Here is a 25,920-nt window from a genome sequence, read left to right on the forward strand (position 1 = left end):
CAATCTGCGACTATAGGCAACACATTTCAGTCTTACAAAATCAAATGAGAGATGTTTGGGCTTATGAATGAAAACTGGATCAAAGATTTTTTTTCCCAGAAGGGCAGCTGCTCACTGCTTAGCAGAACAATCAAGTCAAGCCCTGAAACCATTTGGAAGAGAGACACTGTTTCCTTTCAATCAGCTGTGGCATTTGTGTGAACCTTTTCATCTTTTCCTTTAATTCATAAAGTTCTTCACAAAGCTATTTTAAAAATAAAGACAAGGCCAACCCAATAGCAGTAGAACCCTCTTGGGCAGATAGCCTTGGTGTCCATTACTTCTGTACAGGTCCCTGCTGACCAAGTAAGAGGGCAGAGCACTACCTCCTAACCTCAGAACTCTAAAGCTGTCAGCACGGGTGCTAGGATTTTGATTCCTAGTACAAGTTCCTTTTTGAATGACTTTTTAAATGTTTTAATAGAAGCTATAAAACCTCGTACAAAAAAATCTTACATGGAGAACTGGAAGAGATATGTTCCTTGGCTTCTGACAGAAGGTCTTCATCCTCACCAGTCTCACTCTCGTGCAACTGCACTTCTTAAACTGCTTATTTGTTTGTAATACAGCATATGTGTCAACTTAGGTTCATGTTGTTCCAGTCTCTGCTTGTCTTAAAACCATCAAGGCTTTCTGCAGAGAGGCTCTTCACTTAAGATCTCAAAGAAATTGTAGCTGTCCTCACTGGAACTTTATGCTGAAGAAATTAACTTTTCTTCCCTTTCAACCATCTGATTCAACAAAGTTAAAAGTCTTTCATGGAAAAGTACTTTTTTCTGGTTGCTTTTTTTTTCTGGCAGAAACATTTCAGTTACAAGCTGTCATGTGTAAACCAACTTACCAGCGGTTCCACAGCAGAAGGATGTCATGGAATACAGTTCCTCCTTTATGCCAGTAGAAATATCTGGAGTGACTGTCAATCAATCACTTAACTGCCAGCCTTTTATATAAACTGTCAAAAATGATGGAAACACCACTTGCTGTGGATGTTGGGTGTTCACAATGTAGATTCTATACAAGGACTGCTGATCTCAGAAAGACTGAACAGCTCTTTGTATTTTTTCAGAAAAGGGAAAGACGGCCTTCCAGTCAATAAGCAGAGTCTCTCTAAACTTCTTCAAGACTCAGTAAGAGCTCTTTTGAATAGAATAGCAGGCACATGAGCAGCATGTTTCAGAAGACATTTCTGCAGAAGGTATTTTAGGAGCCAAATTGTCCGCTGGTCACGCTACTACAAAACAATGCAAGATGGGTGCACAGTCTAGAGGTCAGACAAGTTTTGGCATGGCTGAACTACAGGGTAACTTGTAGCTGGTTAGCTCCCATTAGTATACTAAAACAGCTTAGTAATCAACCAAAATATTATGAATTACTATTTATGGTGACCCACATGAAAAAAATATTACAGTTTTGTCTAAGAATATTTAATACTATATTAGATCTTTTAGAAGAGATCACTGTACCAGTAAAACTATTCTCCCTTGACTTATAATAAGATTATATGTAGTATCCTTATTCCCTGTTATTTTCTATTTCCCATTCACAGTTTTTATTTTTGCTTTTATACTAATATTTAGGTGTTTCAAATGACCATATTGTATTTCAGTCATGAGAAAGATTTAGAACTTAAAGAACTGAAGAAAGCTTCTGGCAATGCTGAGTCCATATGCAAGCAGTAATACTCAACAGGGTGTGTGCTACTGTGTAAATAACACCCACCCAGGGGTGTTATGAGGCTGAGGGCCTTTACACCCCTGAAAAGGCAGTATTTACACAGGAACACCCACCCTGGAGGGCACTGTTATGCTTAGAGAATAGGCTGTCTGTAAAATTTCTGTGTTTTACTTACTTTTTAATTACTATATTATTTTTATATATTTTTGATGTAAAATGGTTCGTTCACCTAATGTTTCAAACTTGCTGTAGTATATGTAAATGGTGTTGGAGGAAGCTTTTCTCAACCAGAATATAACACTTAAAAAAATGCAGATATTTACTTATTTTTTCGTCACTTACTCCTAAAATATTTTGTTTGTTGGCAATCATTGGGGATTGAAGTCACTAATTAGTGACACACATTTAAGTTTCAGACTTTATTTCTTTCAGAAAATTCATGCTAACACAAATCCTGTTATTTAAGCAACTTAGTAATTTTATAAGCTCAACAAATTAAAATCTGTTTTTATTTTTTAGCCTTTGTTCCCCTTTTAATTTAGGCTTTATCCAAATTTCTTGAGCTAAGAGGTCAAGAGGTATGCAAACCTCTTTACTGCTGCTACCAGTGGTCGATCAGTCTCACTCTTTCTCTCACACATACACTTCGCACTTCAGAAAATGCATGCTATCCCAAATCCTATTAATCAAGCAACTTTGTGATTTTACAACAGCAAGATTTAAAATATGTTCCTATGTTGAGCCTTTGTTCCCCTTTATTTAAGGCTTTATCCAGATATATTGAGCTTAGAGGTCGGGAGGTTCACAAACCTCTTAACTCCTACTGCTGCCAGTGCTCAGTCACATTCACTCTTCACAGACACACATATATACACACATGCACTCTTCTGCTTTCATGCACACATTCAGTCACACATGCAGACAGAAACAAACACACACACACACTTTTCTGTTTCATTTATTTTTTCACACTTGCTAAACAACAGAAGTGGTGCTTAGCAAGTGTAAAATAATATTTCGATCGATCATTCTCACTTTCATGCATGCATACACTTTCATACCAAACATAAACACACACACACTTTTTATTTTAATTTTCTTCTCTCTCTCTCTCTCTCTCTCTCTCTTTTTTTTTTTTTTTTTTATTTTTATTTTACAGTCAGTAAACATCAGAAGCACTACTTAGCAAGGCATAAAATAATGGTGGCTGTTAGGTTAGTTTTAGTCCGAGCTCCCCGGTAGCTTATTATGCTGCTGTGAAGCTGCAGACTCGGTTTTCAGCGGGCCTTACCTGTAGATTAACACCCTGCCAGAGAAGTTCATTCTCCAGTCAGGGTGCCGATCTACCGGTTGCCCATTCTCTAAGGGTACTTAATACACCAACACATTTGAAAGTATGATGGTATAAGACCAGCACGGTTATTTACAGGGAGTAACGCACAACTGATGACATTTCTGGCCAAGAATGCAAAAGTATAAGGTGGGAACAACCCCAGATTTTATGGTTTACTTTTATGATGACTTGCCCTCACAGTACTGTCATTATGGTAAGTATTTTTACCCACAGCTGTACTTTACAATAGATATCACAGGACTTCCTTTCTGCTTTAGTAACTTGGTTGGCTAAAGGATGCAGTGTCTAGTCGTCACCTTAGACTAAAGCAGAGTTTAACAGTGCACTTGTGTTATTGTTTGGTCTTGCTTTGTTATACGTTGATGAAAATTCCTTTTAATGATTCAACATGACCAGTCTGGATACCATTTTTCTGTATCTCCACTCTATTATTTATGTGGGGTTGGCACATAAACTTACAGCATGGCAAAACATAGATCATTGTTTGAAGTTATGTTAATAAGACAGCTTGGTGAATTTCTGATGGACAGTAAATTGTCTGAAACTGCCAGATGTTCATGTCATGCATAACATTTGGAACTTTAGGCCAGAGCTGAATGGAGATGCTGAATGTTTTTATAAAAACTACTGCTCAGCTTTTAACACCACATGCTTTTCTTTGCTTCATTGTTTTCTTTTATTCAGTGGCAGTCAGTTTTGTTTCAGTTCTGGCATTTCTTTTCCTTCTATTATACAGCCAAATGTCTGATGTAAGTCTCTGTTTAATTATCATGTTTGCTGAAGAGAAAATATACTATACTAAGTCTTAAAAATCTTATTATCAAGTATTTAAAATGACCCAGATATACTGTTAGTATTTATTTAAAACTAGACTAATTGACTTTGTTGGCTGAAATTTTCTGTAGGTGCATCGAACTCCTCGAAGTGTCAAAGATGAAACAAAATACATTGAATTAATGATTGTAAATGATCATCTAATGGTAAGAATTTTGACTTGAAAATGTTGATAGATGGTATGTGTTTAATCCATTTTCATACTGGTCAGTTTCTTTTTTTTAGATAAGCACACTTAAAGATTAGTCATTGCTAACAATATCATATTGCATATTACAATAAACTGCTTCATTTTGTAGATCAATAAGAATTTTGCCAAGCTTTGTTTAGACTGTTTTCAGCAAACTAAATAATGACCAGCCTAGAAAATTAGATCTATTTGTTCCATATATGTACCTCAAGTTTTTGTTTATGTCATTATAATGGTGACAGTTATTAATGAGAAAAGTACTTCCAGTAGAGTTTTCTTTTATAACTTCTTGCATTAAGGTAACCGTTATGCCTAGTTTGTTCCTTTCTGTTTATTTTGTATAGCTTCTTGTACTACTGCCATGCATTATACTGTGCATTATTTGCAGTTTCAGTTGTACTACTTTTTATTATTACATTTTTCCATTAGTAAATATCACTGTCAGCTAACAAATAAACATGTAATACTAGCTGTGCTTTAGAAATCACATTTTTTAAGACAGAATGGTTATCTAATGAACTGGAAGGAAATAAAGTGTCTATTACCAATCAGTGCCATTGGCTGTTTCATTTAATTGGTAGTGACCAAGTGATGAGGGACAAATTGTTCAAGTCAGCCAGGCAGCAATTGAGACATACCTGTCACTGATGACCTCATACATTCCTCCATGCTGCCTTTATCATATTATATTTCATTTTTGAAACACATAACTGAGAACACCAAAGAAGGGGACTTAATTTTGAATTATATCCTTCTCACCAAGTTCCAGATAATAGGTCCTATTGCCACAGTGCTCATTAAAACAACTGAATATAAGATATTTTTTTCCTTAATGAATGTAAGATATTTAGCATCAAAATATTCCCGAGATAAAAGAGTGAGCTCACACAATGCCATTTTGATATAACCGGCATCTAATGCTGCAATAGTTGTTTCTTTTGAGTCGAGTTCAACAGTTTAATCAGACTGTCATATGAGTTTCCTGAAATAATCCTAATGTCTCCGATTACAGGATTATAACATTAATGGCTTAAGGGAGCATACTAAAATAGAAGTAAAGGAAGGCAGGAATCTGATCATTTGAAAGCATAAAAAGAAAGGGCTTGTCTGTGAATTTAGGGTCAAACTAAGACTGGAACATATTCAATTGCCATTACTCAACCAAACCCAGGTGTATTTTCAGGTATATGCTTTCAAATCTTCATTTGTGGGGGAATGTTCATGTGGAATTTAAATATGCTTTGAAGCTGGAGATCTTTAATCGGTATAAAATTGCACTTAAAGAGAGTTAGCACATGTATTTTGGCTTTGTAAAATTTATATATTTTAAGATCTTTAAGTGGTTTGGCATAGTGTTGTTGGCTTATAGCAAGCTGTAGTTTTATGTCTGCTTTCTGCATAGCTGTCCATTTTGCAGTTTCCTTGGAGGCTTTGTTGTTGTATACTGTGAGATGATGTTGACTTATAGTGACTCTGCGAGAGTTGCCCTAGACTGTGTTCTGTCGTGGGGCATCCACCACCGCAGTTACAGTATTAGCCCATCACTTTCATGGTCTTTCTCTTTTATATTGACCTTTGACCCTGCCAAGCATGATTTGTTTTGCAATGATGTTTTGCCTCATGTTTGAAATATGAAAGTTGAAGATTTGTCATCTGAGCTTTCAGGGCAATTTTTTTTGTTTTATTTATTCCAAAACCAATCTGTGGTATATTCAGCATTCTTTGCCAATACAATAATTTAAGGCATTGTTTTTCTTCCTGCATGTTTCTTCACTGTCCAGCTTTGCATCCATATGATAATCGCAAATACCATAGCTTAGACAATGCAGATATAAATCTCTGCACTCAAAGATCTTACCCAAGTCCTTCATAGCTGTTCTACCAATGGTGGTTAATCAACAGATTTCTTTACTGCTTATCATAACATTATTGATTCTGACAGTCGAGACTTGTGTACTATTTCTGCTTTTTTCCATCTGGAAAAAACGTATTGATTTTACCAGTTGTAAAGATTTTTGTATTCATCGTGTTAAGGTGAAACCCATTTTGAAACTATGTTGTTTAAGCTTTATAAGCAAATGTTTCATATTATCTTCACTTTCACCCAGTAATATGTTATTATCAGCACAGAGAACACTGTTAATAATACTTCCTCTGACTTACTTTCAAACTTTGATTGTCTTCATACAGTTCTGCTTCTCTGATAATTTATTCTGCGTATAAATTAAACAAGTATATGGAAAGTATGGGTTTTGTGGGCAAGTTGTTGCACACCAGCTAATTGCTGTAAAATAAGGGAAATTTAAGCCAAGTGTTAAGGTGTTCAAATTCTTAGACTGGTGGAGTTACTTTACACAAGCAGTCACTGCTGTTTGTGCATTTTGAATTTTTAAACTACTCGGCAGAATAAATATAATTTGAAGGGGGGTGTCTTTGAAAACTGTGCTGACATGAACAGCAGTTTGCTGGAGCTTGTGGACCCTAAATGTCCTAAATTAGCATTTCAAGTGATTGTAAAAGATTGTAATATAACCTCCGAGTACCATAAAGAAACATTGGTAACTGGCAGATATTATAGACCCTCCTGATTTGTTTAAACAGCTGTATATGGCAGAGCTGAACTCAAGAGAATAGTATTTTGTTTGTGATATTGTATAGATTGGTCTAGTGTAGCATTCATTCCCCACAGTTAACAAACAAAGGTAGTGGAGATACCTGCCATCATTTTGGATATCTGGGAGGCATTTTTCTTTCTATCCCAATGTTCCAAAGTGACATCCCATTTTGGGATACTCAGACTCCTCTATGTTGATAGAGGAAGGATGATGGCAAAGGAGCTCTTCCCACTTCCACTGACAATGAGTCAGGTCACCTCTCTTCCTCCCTTCCCATCCTCAGATGCCTGAGCTGTTATTCAGAACCAGGTAATCTGAAATACAGACACCTTGCCTCCACTCACATGAGCTGCCTAATGTTCAGCAGTAGCTTTAAGTTAGAGAAACAGTGCCTTAACTTTTCTAAAACATCATTATTAAATTATCACTTAAGACATAAACAAACATTGTTTCCATTTACATAGATTATATATCAGCTATCTTTTCTTTCTTTGTAACTATCATCAGTCAATCATTACATGACTTGCTGAGTTCCTGCCATCCCTTAAACCTCACTCCTCCTCCTGAACATTATTCTGCATGTACTGCTCCTAGAAATTCCATTTATTTCTATGTAATGTGCCCTTTCCCTTTTCTAGATATGCCTTTTCCCAGTGTTTCATCTTACTTATAATAGTCAATACTTGAAATGCAGTTGGCCCATTTTATAGGAATTTGCAGCCAACAGAATTAAACTTAATTAGGCCTTACTATGTGTACGTAATTCAGATTCTGTTTCACAACTGAAAAATAATAATTTCCATAGTTACAGCCATCTTCTTACCCAATATTTCTTACAGAAAACTCTCTAGGGTTTTTTTTTAAATCTGCCAACTCATTACACTCCCAAAATATATGTTCCAAATTACCTTTTTCCTCTCCATCACAGCTCCAACAATTGATATCTACCTGAGGAAAAATTCTTTGAAGTCTGCTTGGATAATAAAAGTATCCTTGCAAACACTTCCAAGCAAAGATAGTAAACCTTCTAGACTTTATTGCATACTTGGGAGCTATATATATGTCCTCCTATTGTTTTCTTTACTAATTATCCTTTTTTGACAGCATCTTCTTTTCTAGATTCAGCTAAAACCTCTACCAGAGCAGGTCTTTCACACATGTTTTTCCTGTTCCCTTCTCTTTGTCTATTCTCTGATATCAATCCCTGGTAGAGAAGGTAGTCTCTGGTCTGCAGTCCAAATATCTTCTTGGCCTCATCATACTCTATTACCTTTCCCTGTCTAGTTTTTTAATCCCAATACATTGGCTCCTTTTTCCAGACCCCTCTTGCCTATTTTCTGTACCACTGCTTGCAGTCATCCCTACTGGTAAAAATCTCCTTTCTGTATTCTCATGTTGGCTTAGTTCTTGTAATACTTTCTGCTACTTTATGACTATAATATTCTATATGTTTATTATTCTTTCCCTTTCTTTCTTTATTTCTTGAACTTCCTCTTGCTTTGTCATCATCATCATCATCATCATCATCATCATCCCTTATTTGGAATTTTAACTTTCTGCATGTGTTATGTATATGAGCATTAAGTGTGCAGCTCTAAAATATCCTATCAAATTAGGTAATCCTAAACCTCCTTGTTCTATTGGAAGGATCAGTTTATCTCACTTAATGCTTCCCCTCTTCCCCTCCCAGATAAACTCCATCAATTTTTTATTAGTTACCATCCACAACTTGTCCTCTGGTTGATGAAATTATTCTGGGCCCATATATAAAACTAAAGGGACTAAAAACATTTTTCTGCTTGTATCCTAGTATCTATATCTATAAACAACAGCTTCCAGTTTCTCAGACTTTGTATTATCTTTTGTGTAGTCTCTTCCATACTCCTAAATACTTAATCTTATTGTGCCGTAATAAATATGAGTACTGCTGAATCAGTTTGTGTGTGGATACATAATTTGCAGCTATACCCCTTGTTTTATCTTCATTAATTTTATATCCAGAAAAGACTTGAAATTATCTCAAAATGTTCCAAAACACTGAGATGTCCTTTTCTGTATTCATCATGTACAAGATAATATCGTCTGCACTTAAAGCCAACTTTTCTTGATTGCCCTACCAGTTATATCCTTGCATTTCTAAATCTCTTATTTTATTGGTCAGTGGCTCTAAATATAAAGCAAATAAAGAGAAAGAGGACAGCCCTGCCTAGTTCCTCTGTTCAAACATTACTTATCAGAGAGGAACCCTCTTACTTTAATTCTTGCCTCTGATTGTTCATATATTCTCCTAATTAGCATTATTATTGTATCAGGGAGCGCAAATGCTTCCATTCTCCTACTCATAAAATCCCAGCTTACTCTGTGAAATTCTTTCTCTGCATCAAGACCCACCAACAGCAGTCATTTCTTACATTCTGCTTCCCTCTGGATCATCATTGTTCTATTAAGGTCAAATGTTTTTCTCCATTTCACAAAACCACATTAGTCCATAACACTCAGTTTTGGCAACACCTTTGCATTTTAATGTACTCAGGATAAGCTAATGGTATTACTATTCAGTGCTAGGAGTCTCAACAAGAAGCTGCACTCCCTGGAAGCACTCCTTATCATGGAGAGTGCTGATATCTATGCAGTTACTGAGACATGGCTCAAAGCCATGGAAAGCACTCCTGCAGTGAAATTCACACATTCCAACCACCCACTGCATATAAAAGGACAAAGGATGAGGTGTATCCATCTACATAAAGGGTACTCATACCTCAGAATTGGTCAAACTACTCCATGTCCAACTAACCACAGGAAAAATCCCTTACCATATCCTTTCTAGCTACAGATCTCACATCATGAACCAGGAAAACTATATATCATACCTGAATTTACTAGAATCCCTTTCCATTCAACCCAATACCATATTTATGGGTAATTTCAGCTACCCCTGCATTAACAGGGAAGCATATATGACCGCTAACATGCAGGCTCAAAGATTTCTAGACTTTGTCAGTGCAACTGTCCTGGAGCAGCTAGTCTGCACTCCCACTACAGGTAAATGGTCTCGCTTGAAATAAATAGAAAATTAGAACCCCTACCTAACCCCAAAACCTTACAAACTTTTCTAAAGCAAACTACCTCCTATTAACTGATAGCATAGCTAATTTCCATTCTCCCCTAAATCCAGAAAACATAGAAACCTATGCGGGGGTGTACACAAAAGCCTTCTATGACAATATAAACAACTGCATAGAAATGGTAGGACCAGAGAGAAATATGCGTAGGACAAACCACAAAAAAGCTACTGTTTTGGACCCCTGGTATAAATAGGTTGTACAACAAAAGAAAGAAAATCCTGTTTAGAAGTGAGAGAATGTGCACAACAGAGCAAAAAGTCCCTCACTAGTCTAAATAAGCAAATCAGGGGACTAGTCACATGTTCAAAAGCAAATTTTGAGGCAAAAATAGCCTCCCAAGTTAAGAATAGCCATAAGGCATTTTTTAGTTATGTCCACAATCTGAAGGGCAACACCCAACAATGAATGGCATTAGTTGTCATTTGTAGATGGCATCAACTATACCTAGCCAGAAGAGATAGCAAATCTGCTGGCTGATAAATTCAGTTCAAATTTTACCTGTCCATCTCCTCCAGTTACCCCCCCAAGAAATACTCTCCACCATTCCTCTACCAGTAATCACCAAAGAACCAGTCACCACTGCACTCTCTAAGCTAAAACACATCTTCTGTGGTCCCAGAAATCACCCAGGATTCCTCTTAAGTAGCTTGAAACAGGACCTATCAGGTCCATTAGGATTTTTGTTTAACTACAGCCTCCAGACTGGCTTTGTTCCTGTGGAGCAGAGCACAGTAGCAGTCATCCCTGTGCATAAAGGGGAACCACCATCAGACCCAGAAAATTACAGACCCATAAGTTTGACTAGTGTTTTATGCATGGCCAAGGAAACAATGATGGACCTGCTAAGTGATGATATAGGAAAGGTCCAAACACTGGTCCCAAACCAGTTTGGCTTTGTCAAGGGCACTCATGCCTTTTCAGTCTGGTGGACTTCTCTGAGAACATTGCTAGGGCCATGTATAAGGGTAAAACAGTGCATACTGCCTACCTTGACCTAGCTAAGGCATTTGACACAATTCTCCACTTGGATATTATAGATAAACTCACAAATCTGGGCATAATTCCCTTCATCACCAGCAGGATACCCAAATGGCTCATGGACAGGGCATATGTTGTTAGAGTGGGATAATTCATATCCAGCAAAAGACCAGTTACTAGTGGTGTGCCACAGGACTCAGCACTGGGACCTGTCCTGTTCAGAATATACTTCTCTGTTCAAGGTTAATGTCGAAGGCCTTTGACTGACCAAGTTTGCTGATGACTGCAAGTTGAGAGCAGTCATTGAATCCCCCAATAAAGTAGATATCCTTCAGAAGGTTCTGTCTCAGACAAATGATTGGTGTTAGTGCCATGGCCTAAAACTAAATGCAAAAATAAAAATTATAATCATACCCTTTGGGAAGTCAAACACCCCTGCAAGTTACAACATTAATAGCACACCACTAAGAGTGAACTCAGAGATGAAAGGTCTAGGTACACAGATAGATAGTAACCTGAAGTTCGACCACCATATGTCCACAGTGGTGAGGAAGTCCTTCAGTGAGGCATGGCATCCAGATTCAAGGAGTTATAGTCCTCCATACTCTGTTCTCATCAGACCAATAATTAAGTACGGTCCACCTTTCAGTGTGTACTTGACCAGGCACTTGCAACAGCTGGAGAAGCCTCAGAAGTTCCTTATAAAAAAAAATACAGTGTGTAAACAACATGTCCTATGCAGATCGATTATAAGCCCTATCCCTTTACTCTGTCTTCTACTGACTATTAAGGGGTATTCTATGCCTAACGTACAAGACCCTCTCAGATGCAGCCCTGATGGAACTGACACATTTGAAAGACAAATTGTATGATTACCACCCAATCTAAGGATCTAAACCTGGGCTGTGACGTGAACAAAACATGCTAGAGAGACAGATATGTGTCTCAGAGATTACCCCTTCTCTGGAACAGGCATCCTATTCACATAAAGCAGAGCCCTTCCCTGACACTCTTCAAATTCAGTTTGGATTAATGGATGGGGAATTGTAAATTCACCTTCTCTTGTGTCACCCGTGTCCCTTTTGGACAGAGTCAAGTCTGTAAAATACTCAAAGGCATAGGCTCAAACCTAAGCCATCCTCTAGCCATTAGGGATTGAAAATATGTTGGTAAAAATGGCTAGGCTTGTAAGGGTTCTTGAGCTGTTAGCCTAGTAATCTACAATGAAGATGTCCTTCATGGATGCATCTGCAGTCATAACAAATGGGTTGTCCTGTCGTCAGGCAGCCCTTCGGTCGGCCGGATTCCAAAGTCTGGGTCCGGCTTCGGCTGATGTCGCACTTCACCCGACGTCATCTCCGCTGGTCTTCGGGTATAAAGGCATCAGCCGACGCCATTTTCCTCAGTCTTTCTTGCCGCGTGGCGCCCGAAGCAGAAGCTGTTCGCAAGTGCCAGTCGGTCAGATCCAGAGATTACTACTACCGAATACTATTTCGAAGACTTCTAAAAAGCTAAGTACCCCGTTGGGGACTCTTTCTTGCCTCAGCCGATGTCAGAAAAAGTCAATAACTGTTTAACTTGTGGGAAACAAATACCTCATAAAGATTTCCACTCTTACTGTCTGCCTTGCTTAGGCCCAGACCACGACGTAGCAGCCTGTTCGGCCTGTGCTTCCTTCAACCGACGAACGCTTAGGCGTCGGTCGGAGTTTGCTGAACAGTTTTTCGGCTCAGATTTTGCGTACATTATGCCGTCGGATCCTCCGACTACCCAAATTGTTAAAAAACGCAAAGAAAAAAACCGACACTCGCGGTCCGCGGTTTCGGCCGAAACCACGCTTAAGCAAGCCGCGAGTGTCTCGGTTTCGGCCGAAACCGAGAAAACCGGTCAATCTTCAGCCGAATCCATGACTACTACTGAGGCTCCTGCTACCTTAGTTGAATCGGCCTCAGAAATTTTGCCTGCAACTGTGGTTCCTAGTGATTTATCAGACACCATCCCTTTGGATGTCTCTACCCCAGCACGTGGTGCTGCAAGGCCTCCTGCAGCCATGTCTATTAAGGCCTTTGCCAGGGCTAAAGCAGCCAAATCTGCTAAATCAGTGCCTGTTAAGCCCCCCTCACACAGGCCCACTTCAAGTTCACAAATGCTTACTCTGGCAGAAGATTTAATATCCTTAATTAGGGGATCCCAATCTCACCCAGACAGGGCCTCTCAGCCCCAGAAAAGAGACCTAGAGCAGAGCCCCCCGAGCCAGTGTCCTCTGATGATTCTGCGGATGACTCAGACGTTACAGACCAGCCAGAGGCTCCTTTTTCTACTTATGAAGATTCCGATGCTGAAGAATCCATTCCAGCTGCCTCTCCACCAGAGGAATTTTCCTTTGGGGAAACCTTACATGCCATGAGAGAACAATTCCAATGGCAGGGACAAGATTTCTCAGATTCAAGAAAAAGGCTTAGGACTTTTCTGCACTTACCACAACATAGGCCCTTAGCTATACCTCCTGTACTGCCTGTTGTGGATGATGCATTTAATGATGTTTGCACTGCTCCTGATTCTTTACCTCCAGCCCCTGCCAAACCAGATAGATTTTACAGGGTGCCAGACACTCATCACCACCTATACAAGGCCCCACTTGCAGATCCCGAAACTATATCCCAGGGGCCTAAGGCAGTAGCCTCGACCACAGCAAAAAACCCTATTCCTTCTGAAAGGGAATCCAGGTCCTTAGAGAGATGGGGGAAAAAAGTTAACACCTCTGCTACTCTCTCAGCTAGAGCTTTAAACTGTCAGTTTCATATGATCCAATACCAAGAGTTTATGCTTGATCAGTTAACTAAAAACTGTCCTCTGATGAATCCTTAGATAAGAAATATGTATTAGAAATGGTGAATAACATCCAACAGGTTAGTAACCATTCCTTAAAATGTGGCTATGATGCACTGGAGGCTTCATTTAGATCAGCCATGACTGGCACAGTGATAAGAAGGCATGCATGGTTGAAAGAACAGGTCTTACCGGATCATGTTAAAGCAAAGCTGTTAGATGCTCCTATGGATAAGGCCAGTCTATTTGGTACACCTGCCCAGCAAGTAATGAAGAAAATGGAAGAAAAGGCAAAATCTGTACAAACAGTTAAAGATTTCTTACAGGTTCAGCCCCCAAGGTTTAGCAGGAACTGGCCGGCCAAAAATTGGTCCTTTCCAGACTCCACAAAATCCCAAAGGGGCAGGAATAGACACTCTAGAGGCAGAAATCAATCCAGAGGAGGTGCCTACAGAGGACGACAGTGGCAAGGCAATAACCGAGGCACAGACACAACCACTGCCACTGCAACAGGACAATCACAGTGACTTGGCTCTGACACCGCCTACCAGGGAGCAAAGAGCAGCACCTTTAGGCAGAAAGTTAGCCTTATTTTCGAAAAATTGGCACTATATCACAAAAGACAAGTGGATTTTGCAAACCATAGACCAAGGCAACGGATACCACTTCCACACCTTACCAGTAAAAGAGGAATGCCAAACCTACCTCCAAATCAAAAAATAGAAGCTCTACAGCAGATAGCGAAATTAACAAAGATGAGAGCTGTGGAAAGAGTACCAATAACAGAACAGGGCAAAGGATTCTACTCCAGACTCTTCCTAGTACCAAGAAAAGAGAAAAGTTGGAGACCTATTCTCGACCTGTCCGTCTTAAACACATACATCATTGTCCCAAAATTCAAAATGCTGACCCTACAGCAACTTCTTCCCATGCTGGGCAAGGAGTGTTGGCTGGTAACTCTAGATCTCAAGGAGGCATACCTGCACGTCCCCATTCGACCAAATTGCAGAAGATACCTCAGATTTCTTGCAGGATCAGAGCAATATCAATTCTCAGCATTGCCCTTTGGCTTATCTACTGCTCCCAGAGTATTCACAAAATGCCTGGCATCAGTAATCGCTCACTGCAGACTACAGGGAATCCAAATTTATCCATACCTGGACGACTGTCTGTTACAAGCGGACAACAAAAGCAAGCTGACAACAGATTTACAAAGGGTCATTTACTTGCTACAAGCCCTGGGATACACAGTCAATTTACAAAAGTCAAGGCTGATACCATCCCAAACAAGAACATTCTTGGGCGGAATTGGACACAGTAAAACAAATGGCATTCCTAACTGCAGAAAAACAAAACGAGCTCCCTCTTTACTTCTTGGCATTAACAAAGCAGAACAAACTAACAGCAAGAAAAGTTCTGCAGGCCTTGGGCTTCATGGCATCATGCATAATCTTGGTCCTACATGCCAGACTGCATATGAGAAAGCTACAGTGGTACCTAAAGAATTTATGGTCTCAGCACAGGCACAGCTTAGAAACAGAAATCCCACTAATCCCATGCCTAAAACAGGAGTTCCTATGGTGGGCTCAAGCATGCCAGTCAAACCCAGGCTTACCCTTCCACAACTTTCGAGCAAGCCAAACCATCACAACGGACGCCTCAGACCTAGGATGGGGGCGCACATGCTGGACAAATGCATACAAGGATTGTGGACTCAAGACCAGCTGCACCTGCACATAAACCAAAAGAAATGCTGGCAGTAAAACTGGCAATCCAAAAATTCAGACCATTCCTCAAAGAAGGCCATTTGATGATAAGGACAGACAACACCACAGTCATGTGGTACATCAACAAACAGGGAGGCACTCATTCATACCCCCTATGCAGAATGACTTTGGACCTTTGGAATCTGGCTCTCAGCTACAACATCCAGTTACAGGCAATATTTGTGCCGGGAAAAGAGAACACCCTAGCAGACATGTTAAGCAGAACCACCTCGGATGCTCACGAATGGATGCTACATCCGGACATCTTCAAGACCATCACAAAGAAATGGGGAATGCCACAAATAGATCTATTCACATCCCCACTCAATCACCAGCTCAAAAAATTCTGCACAAGGACATTCCACCCACTTGCATGGAAGGTGGACTCTCTATCCTTCAGCTGGAAAGGCCTGACAGCATATGCATTTCCACCTCTTCCCTTGATGCACAAGGTACTACTAAAAATCAAAGAGGAACATCCAAGGATAATCCTGATAGCTCCGAATTGGCCAAGACAACACTGGTACCCATTGCTGAGGAGCATGTCTCGGGAGAGAATGTGGTCAATACCCCTGATGCCTTTGATGTTAACTCAGAACAACTACAACATCATGCATCCAAACCTAAAAACCTTGCAACTGACTGCCTGGAACATCACATAGCAGCAACTAACCCAGACCTTTCCCAAAGGGTTAAAGACATTATCCTTGAAGCCCGCAGACCTTCAACAAGAAGGAACTATGCAGGAAAATGGAAAAGGTTTGTCATTTGGAGTACTGAAAGAGGAAAAGATGTGTCGAACATAGATATTGCTAACATTCTGGAGTACTTGGCAGAGCTTCTACATACAGGCCTGTCCTATTCCTCCATCAAGATACATGCATCAGCTATTTCAGCAGAATACAGCTTCGATCCACCTGTCTTTTCGCATCCTCTACTCAGGCAGTTCCTCAGAGGGATCAAGAATGTAAAACCTCCTAGGAAACCACCATTACCAGCATGGGACTTGAACTTTGTGCTAGAAAAGTTGACACTCCCTCCGTTTGAACCAGCAGCAACAGCAGATCTGCAACACCTGTCATGGAAAACTGCTTTCCTACTGGCAATTACCTCAGCAAGGAGAGTTTCAGAACTACAGGCCTTAATGGCAGTGCAACCCTTCCTAATCTTCCATCAAGATAGGGTGTCCATGAGAACTAATCCTACATTTATGCCTAAGGTGGTATCCAGAGTGTCTTTAAACCAGGCAATCCACCTACCTACCTTCTTTCCCAATCCACAGAACAGGGGGGAAAGACTGCTGCATACCTTGGATGTACATAGGCAGTTACGCTACTACCTGGACAGAACCAAAAGTAACAGAAAAACTGACCAGCTTTTAGTAGCCTATGCAACAGGAAGGGAAGGAAAAGCAATTTCCAAACAGACAATCTCCAAATGGATAGGAAATTGCATAAGATTCTGTTACTCCTACCATGGAAAACCAATTCCACAGAACATAAGACCTCATTCTACAAGGGCTACAGCCACTACCACAGCTTTCTTACGAGGAGTGGCAACCAAGGACATTATTGAGGTGGCTACTTGGACCTCCGTGCATACATTTGCCAAGCATTATAATTTACCTCTATACTCTAGATCCCGAGCAGGGTTTGCCACTGCTGTACTGCAAGGGATCCTAACTACACCATAATTTTTCTTCCTCCACCCCTAGTTTGGCTATGGTATTCTACCCATTTGTTATGACTGCAGATGCATCCATGAAGGACATAGTACAGTTTTGTACCTACCATAAATGTAGATGTCCGAACTGGATAGCATCTGCAGTCAGGATTACCCACCCTCCTTCCCTCTGTGGTACTCCTAGGGTATTTACCCTCCTAATAGCTAGCTGGGGGGGGAGTCTCTTATGGTGTATTTGTTTGTATATATGTACATACATGCTTATTTGTTGTGTTTGCCTTCTACTTTTTTGGAAACATTGGCATTTATCCAAAATTTAGCCTTCCAAGAGGGCAACTGGCATCTGGGGCAAGAAACACTGAGGAAAATGGCGTCGGCTGATGCCTTTATACCCGAAGACCAGCGGAGATGACGTCGGGTGAAGTGCGACATCAGCGAGCGGACCCAGACTTTGGAATCCGGCCGACCGAAGGGCTGCCTGACGACAGGACAACCCATTTGTTATGACTGCAGATGCTATCCAGTTCGGACATCTACATTTATGGTAGGTACAAAACTGTACTTTATGGAGACTTTCCTGAAGATTGATTATACATCACCATTTTTATCTCATCTGTTTCTGTCTTAACTGTTAGTTGTTGAGCCTCTACCTCTAACCTTGTTATAATTAAATCTCATTTAAATATTTCCATTTGTGCTATTTCTATATTTCCACATTCCTCTGCTTTACACACATTTTCATAACATTTCTGAAATAGTTCTAATACCTCTACAAGCACTGGTTATTTTTCTTGTTATAGGCTCCCTAAGTTTGGCAACATCCCTTCATACTTTCTGTTGTAAAAGATTTTGTGCTTTGGAGTTATAAACTCATGCATATTACCTTGATACTTTTATTTTATCTTTAGCACTTGTGCATCTTCTTGTTCTGTATGATTCCCCTTATTAATTCTTGTTTTACTTAACCATATCTCTTTCTCTTTTATTTCTACCCTATTTTAAACTCTCAAAAAACAAACCAAAAGGTTCCGAACCAGCAGGTGTAAAACTCCAAAGGTTTATTAGGAAATGTAAAAGTAAAGCGCTTTTCGTCTCCCTTAGTAGGAAGACTTCTTCAGACAAAGGAAAAAATCATCAAACACAATTTAAAACCCAAAAAAAGTGTGTGTGTGTTACAAAATTACAAACAGCTGCCTTAATTGAACCCACTGACATACCTTCACATTTAAAGTTGTATTACATTAAAAGCATAAATAAATGTCCACTTAGTGTAGACAGGGTGTTAAACATAAAAAGTTTTCAAAAGAAACATGAACTTGATAAAAGTAACCAAGAATGTCTTAGTGAAGATTCATGAACCTAATCAAGTGTAAATACTGTTTGTTTCCCTTAAAATACATTTTAGCAAATAACTTTTCATAGGGTAAAACAAAACTCATACAGAATCTTGTGGTTAAAAAGAAAATAAAATGAAGTAATGCTTGCAACTAAGTATATACAAATATAATATCCATTCCTTAACAGAAAAGGTAGTAAGGAGTACACATCTCTAATGCATAATGAAGAATCAATAATAAATGAATAAATAAACAGTGCAACTCAACTAGGAGTCTGCAATAACCGGAATTTCAAAGGCGTTTCTAATAAAAGAAATGTTATTTTTAATGTTAAATAACCGAATACATTTATTTCTGTGTTAAAAATCTAACACAGAAATTGCTTGTCATTTAAACGCCAACAGAATGCAACGACAGTATATGAAAAATAATTTTTTAAAATGTTCCTTGAGCAATGGGTAAAGAACCAAGCTGCGATGAGAACACTTTCTTAGCTTTTAGTATGCACAGTTGTAGCAGCCAAACCAAGTCAAAATGCAGCTGTTTCAGAAAAAATATGGCAAGGCATTGCATGGAAGACACGTCTAAATCAAAACAAACAAACCGCCGGTTTCAAAAGATGGTACTTCATTCAAGAACCATGCAGGTACTAAGCATGCGAAAAAGGCGGATAGCCAAACAAATGAAAAATCAGTTCACAATCGTGCCCATGAATACGGCACGTTGTTCTGCAAATGAGTTTGTACTGTGCGAAAAAGATAATAAATAAAGTAGCAGAAGACAAAAGAAAGAAAGAAATGCAACACCTAAGTAAATCCACAGCTGTTGGTGTTCAATGACATTAACAATAGGTAAACATAGCACTTCAAAATACCGTGGGTCTAAACATTAAGATCTCATTGTTGCTTATGCAAAAAGGTGTATGTGTCTAGAAGTAAGCAAAAATCAAGTCAGACCACAATGCAGAACCTGACAAAAATAAAACATACAAATCCTGAACGAAACTATGCAAAATGAAAATACAAATAAAAATAATAAAATAAAATAAAATAAGGTATGGGTCAAAGTACAGCGAAGCGCTGCAGAGGTCAGAAAACTAATGTTTCTCAAGTTAAACATTTGTGAATTAAGATAAGACTTCTTTCATCATTACTTAAACCTCAATTCTGGTTTTTAAACCTTAATTGGTTCTGCATTGTGGTCTGACTTGATTTGCTGTGCTATGTTTACCTATTGTTAATGTCATTGAACACCAACAGCTGTGGATTTACTTAGGTGTTGCATTTCTTTCTTTCTTTTGTCTTCTGCTACTTTATTTATTATCTTTTTCGCACACAGTACAAACTCATTTGCAGAACAACGTGCCGTATTCATGGGCACGATTGTGAACTGATTTTTCATTTGTTTGGCTATCCGCCTTTTTCGCATGCTTAGTACCTGCATGGTTCTTGAATGAAGTACCATCTTGTGAATCCGGCTGTTTGTTTGTTTTGATTTAGACGTGTCTTCCATGCAATGCCTTGCCATATTTTTTCTGAAACAGCTGCATTTTGACTTGTTTTGGCTGCTACAACTGTGCACACTAAAAGCTAAGAAAGTGTTCTCATCACAGCTTGGTGCTTTACCCATTGCTCAAGGAACATTTTAAAAAAAATTATTTTTCATATACTGTCGTTGCATTCTGTTGGCGTTTAAATGACAAGCAATTTCTGTGTTAGATTTTTAACACAGAAATAAACGTATTCGGTTATTTAACATTAGAAATAACATTTCTTTTATTAGAAACGCCTTTGAAATTCCGGTTATTGCAGACTCCTAGTTGAGTTGCACTGTTTATTTATTCATTTATTATTGATTCTTCATTATGCATTAGAGATGTGTACTCCTTACTACCTTTCTGTTAAGGAATGGATATTATATTTGTATATACTTAGTTGCAAGCATTACTTCATTTTATTTTCTTTTTAACCACAAGATTCTGTATGAGTTTTGTTTTACCCTATGAAAAGTTGTTTGCTAAAATGTATTTGAAGGAAACAAACAGTATTTACACTTGATTAGGTTCATGAATCTTCACTAAGACATTCTTGGTTACTTTTATCAAGTTCATGTTTCTTTTTGAAAACTTTTTATGTTTAACACCCTGTCTACACTAAGTGGACATTTATTTATGCTTTTAATGTAATACAACTTTAAATGTGAAGGTATGTCAGTGGGTTCAATTAAGGCAGCTGTTTGTAATTTTGTAACACACACCCCCTTTTTTGGGTTTTAAATTGTGTTTGATGATTTTTTCCTTTGTCTGAAGAAGTCTTCCTACTAAAGCGCTTTACTTTTACATTTCCTAATAAACCTTTGGAGTTTTACACCTGCTGGTTCGGAACCTTTTGGTTTGTTTTTTGACAGTTTGTTTTTCTTCTATTTTAAACTCTGTTTTCATTTTATCCCACTCTGAAGATATTTCTGTCTTCCCTAATACTCTTGAATAATTTCTGTGACCCATTCCTTAAATTCCTTTCTTTTTAACAGGTAGGTGGGAAAGCACCACTGTCTCATTTTTACTTCCTTACCCTGCATTTTTATCTTAGCTATTATCAATGTATGATCTGAAATAGTTTTTGGATGTATATCTAAGCTTTCAATTAAATGCTTATGTTCCTGTGAAATATAATTTCTATCTTGTATAGTCCAGTTATAATACATTGGGGGAATAATATGTACATTCTGCTTGAGTTCATATTACTGAATTCACATCTTCCATATCAAATATTTTCATAAATTTGTTCAGAAATCTACTGTCTTTTGATATATTGCTCTTCTAGGTCCCACTGATGCATCCTCCCTATTACAAATCAAGTTCCAGTCCCCACCTATAAATAATATTCCTCTCTGAAAACTGATTATTTCTCCCAAATATTTCTTAAACTCCATAGTAGCAGTTTTTGGTAGATTAGAAATACATGCCAATGTAATCCACATCCCTTGCCAATTTCCTCTTATGCAAAAATACCATTATTGTCTTTTTCCCCTCTTTTGTCACTGTTGGAATCTCCCTAGCAATTAATGTAATTACCCCCTTCTCCTTTGCTTCTGATATTCTGCTGAATACCCATCTTGATATCCTTTCTTTATCAAATTCACATGCTCATTTATTTCAAAATATATCTCCTGCAGCATTGCCAATTGCACTCTGCATTTCTTATTGTAATTCAGTACTCTTTACTTTTTGTTTGTACTTGTGAAACAATTCATGTTCTAAAATAATATGGATAGTTTAGCCATTATGATAAAAAGTTATTATTCCCACCTATTATATTGATGTGAAGCAGAACTTCTCAATGACCCTATTGAAGCGCAACCTAGACAATTGGATGGGAGACCTTAAATTCACCCCGGGGGTGGCACCCATGTGCCTCATGGACAGGGGCAGTCAGTGCTGATCATAGACTTGCTCTGTGAATAACAAGCATCTAACCAAGGTCAGTTAGGGAACACAGGTATAACATGACTAGGCTTGTAAAGGCCTTGGCCATTAGCCTAGTATCCTGCTATGATCCTGTGAGCCTATATATGACAACTTTTTAAACTGTCTTTTTCCAGCTTTTGTGTTACATTTACCCACTAATATTTGGTAAGTTGATCTAAGGTTATTTCTTGACATCTCCATTTGAACTTATGTCACATTTTACAAGGCTTTTTGTTATATTAAAAACCCTCAAACAAAAAAAAAACCCACATCCCAGAATACCCCATAACATATTAACTTAAAACAAACAACAAAACTAAGTACATCTTGAAATAGTGAAGATAGGAACAACTGTCCGAAATTTACAGCTGCACACACAATTATTACATAACCTAAAATTAAGGTTATCCATGTTAAGGTGCATGTTACACCCTGTGCTACTATGTAACAGTAATTGCTGTCTGTTCTTCTGTTATCTTTATTCCTTTCCCAGATTTGAAAAAAAAACAGCTTGTATGCTTTCAGAAAAGAGTAACTTTAGCCTTAAAAAAGTGCTCTGGCATTTATTGCCTGACCCTGCATTCAGCTTGACTCAGTGGAAGCATAAGAACAAAATGCACAGCTACCCTCAGCTGCAGGCTTTTCAGTTCACACAGAGCATTTATTTCATAAAGGGAAACATTTCATTACCTTTAGAGTTCTCTTATTTACTTACTTACAGTAAAAATGTATTATTAGATTAAGCCAAGGGCCTTAACCCAGAGCTTCATTAATGCAAAAGTAAGAGAAAACATATCAACTGTACATACATTAAAATCTGTATACTTTTGCATCCCATCCTCATCTCAACAACCCAAGATTACAGCCTATTAATTAAATTTGCTTTTGTACAGCATTTCATATATTTTTACATTGTAATGTCTACATTTCTTAAAACTCAAAAAAGAACAAAAAAGGGTACTTGTTTACTAGTTTTATCTCATACAACAATAACTAAAAATTCTTTATTATATAACATGTAATTTATATCATGAAAAGTTTTATGCAAATACTGTTAAGGACCAAAATAGTTTTGCAGTTACATTTTCACCCCTTCCCCTTAGTGTCTTTCCAGATATTAAAGAAATGAAGTGGGGCAGCATTAACAAGAGAAGGAAAGGTAATAGAATGGGATATGGCCAAGAAGATATTTGGACTGCCGGCTAGATACTGCCTTCCTTACCAGGGACTGATATCAGAATATAGGCAAAGAGAAAGGGATAAGGGGATCCTATGTGAACGACCTGCTCTGGTAGAGTTTGTAGCTGAATCTGGAACAGAAACTGCTGTTAAAAATGGATAATTAGTAGGATATCTAAAATATGACATGATACGCATAATAATCAATAAGAAGTTGAAAAGAGTGGAGAGACTGGAAAGGCAATTTAAAGAGAACAATGGGAGGACATGTGTATAGCTCCCAAGTATGCAAAAAAAATGTAAAAGGTAGGATCTTTACTTGGAAGTGTTTGCACAGGTATTTTTATTACCACAAGCAGACTTCAAAGATTTTTTATTCAAGTAGCTATCAAAATTACTAGGTGTGAGGGGGAAGAAAGAAGTGACTTGGAATTTATGTTTTGGGAGTGTAATGAATTGGCATACTTCAAAAATTCCATGTAGAGTACACTGCCAGAAATATTGGGTAAGAAAATGGCTGCAACTAAGGAAATGATTTCTTTTGATCTGGGATGCAAGATCTGAATTGCCTAGATATAATAAGGCCTTGCTAAGTTTAATTTTGGTGGCTGCCAAAAAGCAATTACTAGAAAATGGAAATCAGTGTGCATACCATCTGTATTTGAAGTACTGAATATTGTAACAGAGATAAAAGAACATGAAGTGGGATCTTTCAAAAAGGGTAGGAGCAAATTACATGTAAAAATGGAAATTGTGGAAACAATACATGCAGAATGATCAAAATCCAAAAATCACTCCAGCTCGTAGAGCAATACACCAGCGGAATGAAGTAAACGTAAAATCAAGTAAAAAAGTGTACACTGGTGAATGGCGGCCCAATATCAAGTCACATAAAGTACAAACTGTTCAAATATGAAAGCCACCATGCTGAATAAGCAATGTGGAGAGAATTCCTTTATTTGTAGTAAGCGCTTTCGCCATTCGGCTTCTTCAGACTTTAAAACATTTAATATGGTCTAATCTACAATTTAAATACCTCTCTGTGCAACGCTATTGGTCAATCTGTCAACAAGACTTTTTCAAAACACGTATTCTTTAAAAAACGTTATACATATTCTTTATAAAGAATCAAAACATTTATCACATAACATCATCGTACACTTTCTAAAAAATAATAAATAACATTTTATCCAATGATACATCCTTCCTTTCAAATAAATGCATATGTGTCTATCTCATAAAAACATATGCATCAAACCATTTACCACATAACATCATCATACATTTGTTAAAAAAATAATAAGAAATAACATTTTATCTAAGGTCACATCCTTCCTTTCAATTAAATGCATATATGTGTCTATAATCCTTAAAAACGTATACATAGACATGCTTAAAATAATAAGTCCTATCAAATGTTGACATTTCAAAAGACGTCGGAATGAACAACTTACACTATGATTAAAAGCTTATCTAAAGCATAGTTTTTCATATCAAGTGCTTCACAAACGAATATCAAGAGAATGCAAATTAGGGACCCCATAGTGAATAGTACATAAAAACTATCATGATCGCAACATACATAAACAGGGTTGTAAGAACAAAAACAAATGAGTCTGCCTAACCAAGAAATAGTACATACAGGGAATTCGCTATGAGACCTTTGCTAAAGAACTATGCTAGAGGGCCTGTGGACCAAAGGTCGTTCGCCCAAACAATGGGTTTAAAAGTGGCAACAACATACTTTCAAATATCTAAATGTATATAAATACAATAAACGAGTATACATAGATAAAACCACTCTTGTTAATATTCCTACCGGATATTACTAAAACTCTTCCTAAGATGTATCTTCTCATATCATTTACTTCAAGAACATTTCGGTGAGGAAAACAAGTGGTGTATGGTGGCTGAATCAGCACCTAATAAACACACTGTGTAAAACAAAACTATACCTAATAAAAAGCTTATTATTCATTCATAAATAACAAGGGTAGAGAATTAAATATTGTAGTTAAAAATTGTAGTTAAAAACTAACCGGCCAGAAACTCTTTGATCCAAATGCTGGTCATCCGGGTATCAATGTCAAGTAGAGTGTAGATGGAACACAGCAGAAGGACATAGTGGAATTCTAGACCAGGATTACTCTAATACTTAGGTACATGGAGTTTCCTTTTTCTAAGGAAAGGTTTCACCTGAACCTTATCATTCAGACCAGGGTATTGATCAGCCCTGCATCTGATAATCCACTTCATTTCATTCTCTAGTGTGTAGTTAATGATATCACCCCCTCTTATATTAATTTCAATTTTCTGAATAACGAAAAATCTAAAAGTATGTGTGACACCTAATTCCATGTTGTGTTTAGCCAATGCATTAAACACCGAACCTACCCTTATGTGATACACATGTTCTCTTATGCGTTCTTTCAAAGATCTGTTGGTCTTGCCAATATAGAACGCAGGACATGCTCCACATATAGCCATATATACTACGTTTGAGCTGTTACAGTTGGTATTAGTATGGAATTGAAACAAGTGTTTAGTAACAGGGTGGAGAAAGCCCACGGTGTTGTCAATATACCTGCATTGATTACACTTCCCACAGGGTGTAGTATTCATATTATATTCATTAGACCTTACTGCTTTCATGTTATTCCTGGGTCTACAGAGTAGTCTCTTAAGATTCGGTTGATTCTTGAAAGCAATGTTCGGGCTCGTTCCTACAACTTCCCTTATATCATTGTCTAAAAGTAGAATATCCCAATGCTTTTCCATGATCTGTCTCACACAGGACGAATCCCTCATAAAAAACAAGGAGGCTCTAATATTGTCTGATACTGACAGTGGA

The 25,920-nt window shown here is 38.0% G+C and overlaps 1 protein-coding gene across 1 annotated transcript in view; it reads left to right on the forward strand.

Annotated features, from left to right (window-relative positions):
• Positions 1 to 25,920, forward strand: part of ADAM22 (ADAM metallopeptidase domain 22) — a 2,281,988-nt gene that overhangs the window by 1,119,289 nt on the left and 1,136,779 nt on the right. Inside the window, exon 9 of the mRNA XM_044066314.1 lies at positions 3,973 to 4,047. Within this exon, the coding sequence (XP_043922249.1) occupies positions 3,973 to 4,047 (75 nt within the window). The remainder of the gene's footprint in view (positions 1 to 3,972; positions 4,048 to 25,920) is intronic.

This window comes from Protopterus annectens, chromosome 3.part1, assembly GCF_019279795.1.
Source record: "Protopterus annectens isolate FY-2018-M chromosome 3.part1, PAN1.0, whole genome shotgun sequence".
Lineage (NCBI taxonomy): Eukaryota > Metazoa > Chordata > Ceratodontiformes > Protopteridae > Protopterus > Protopterus annectens.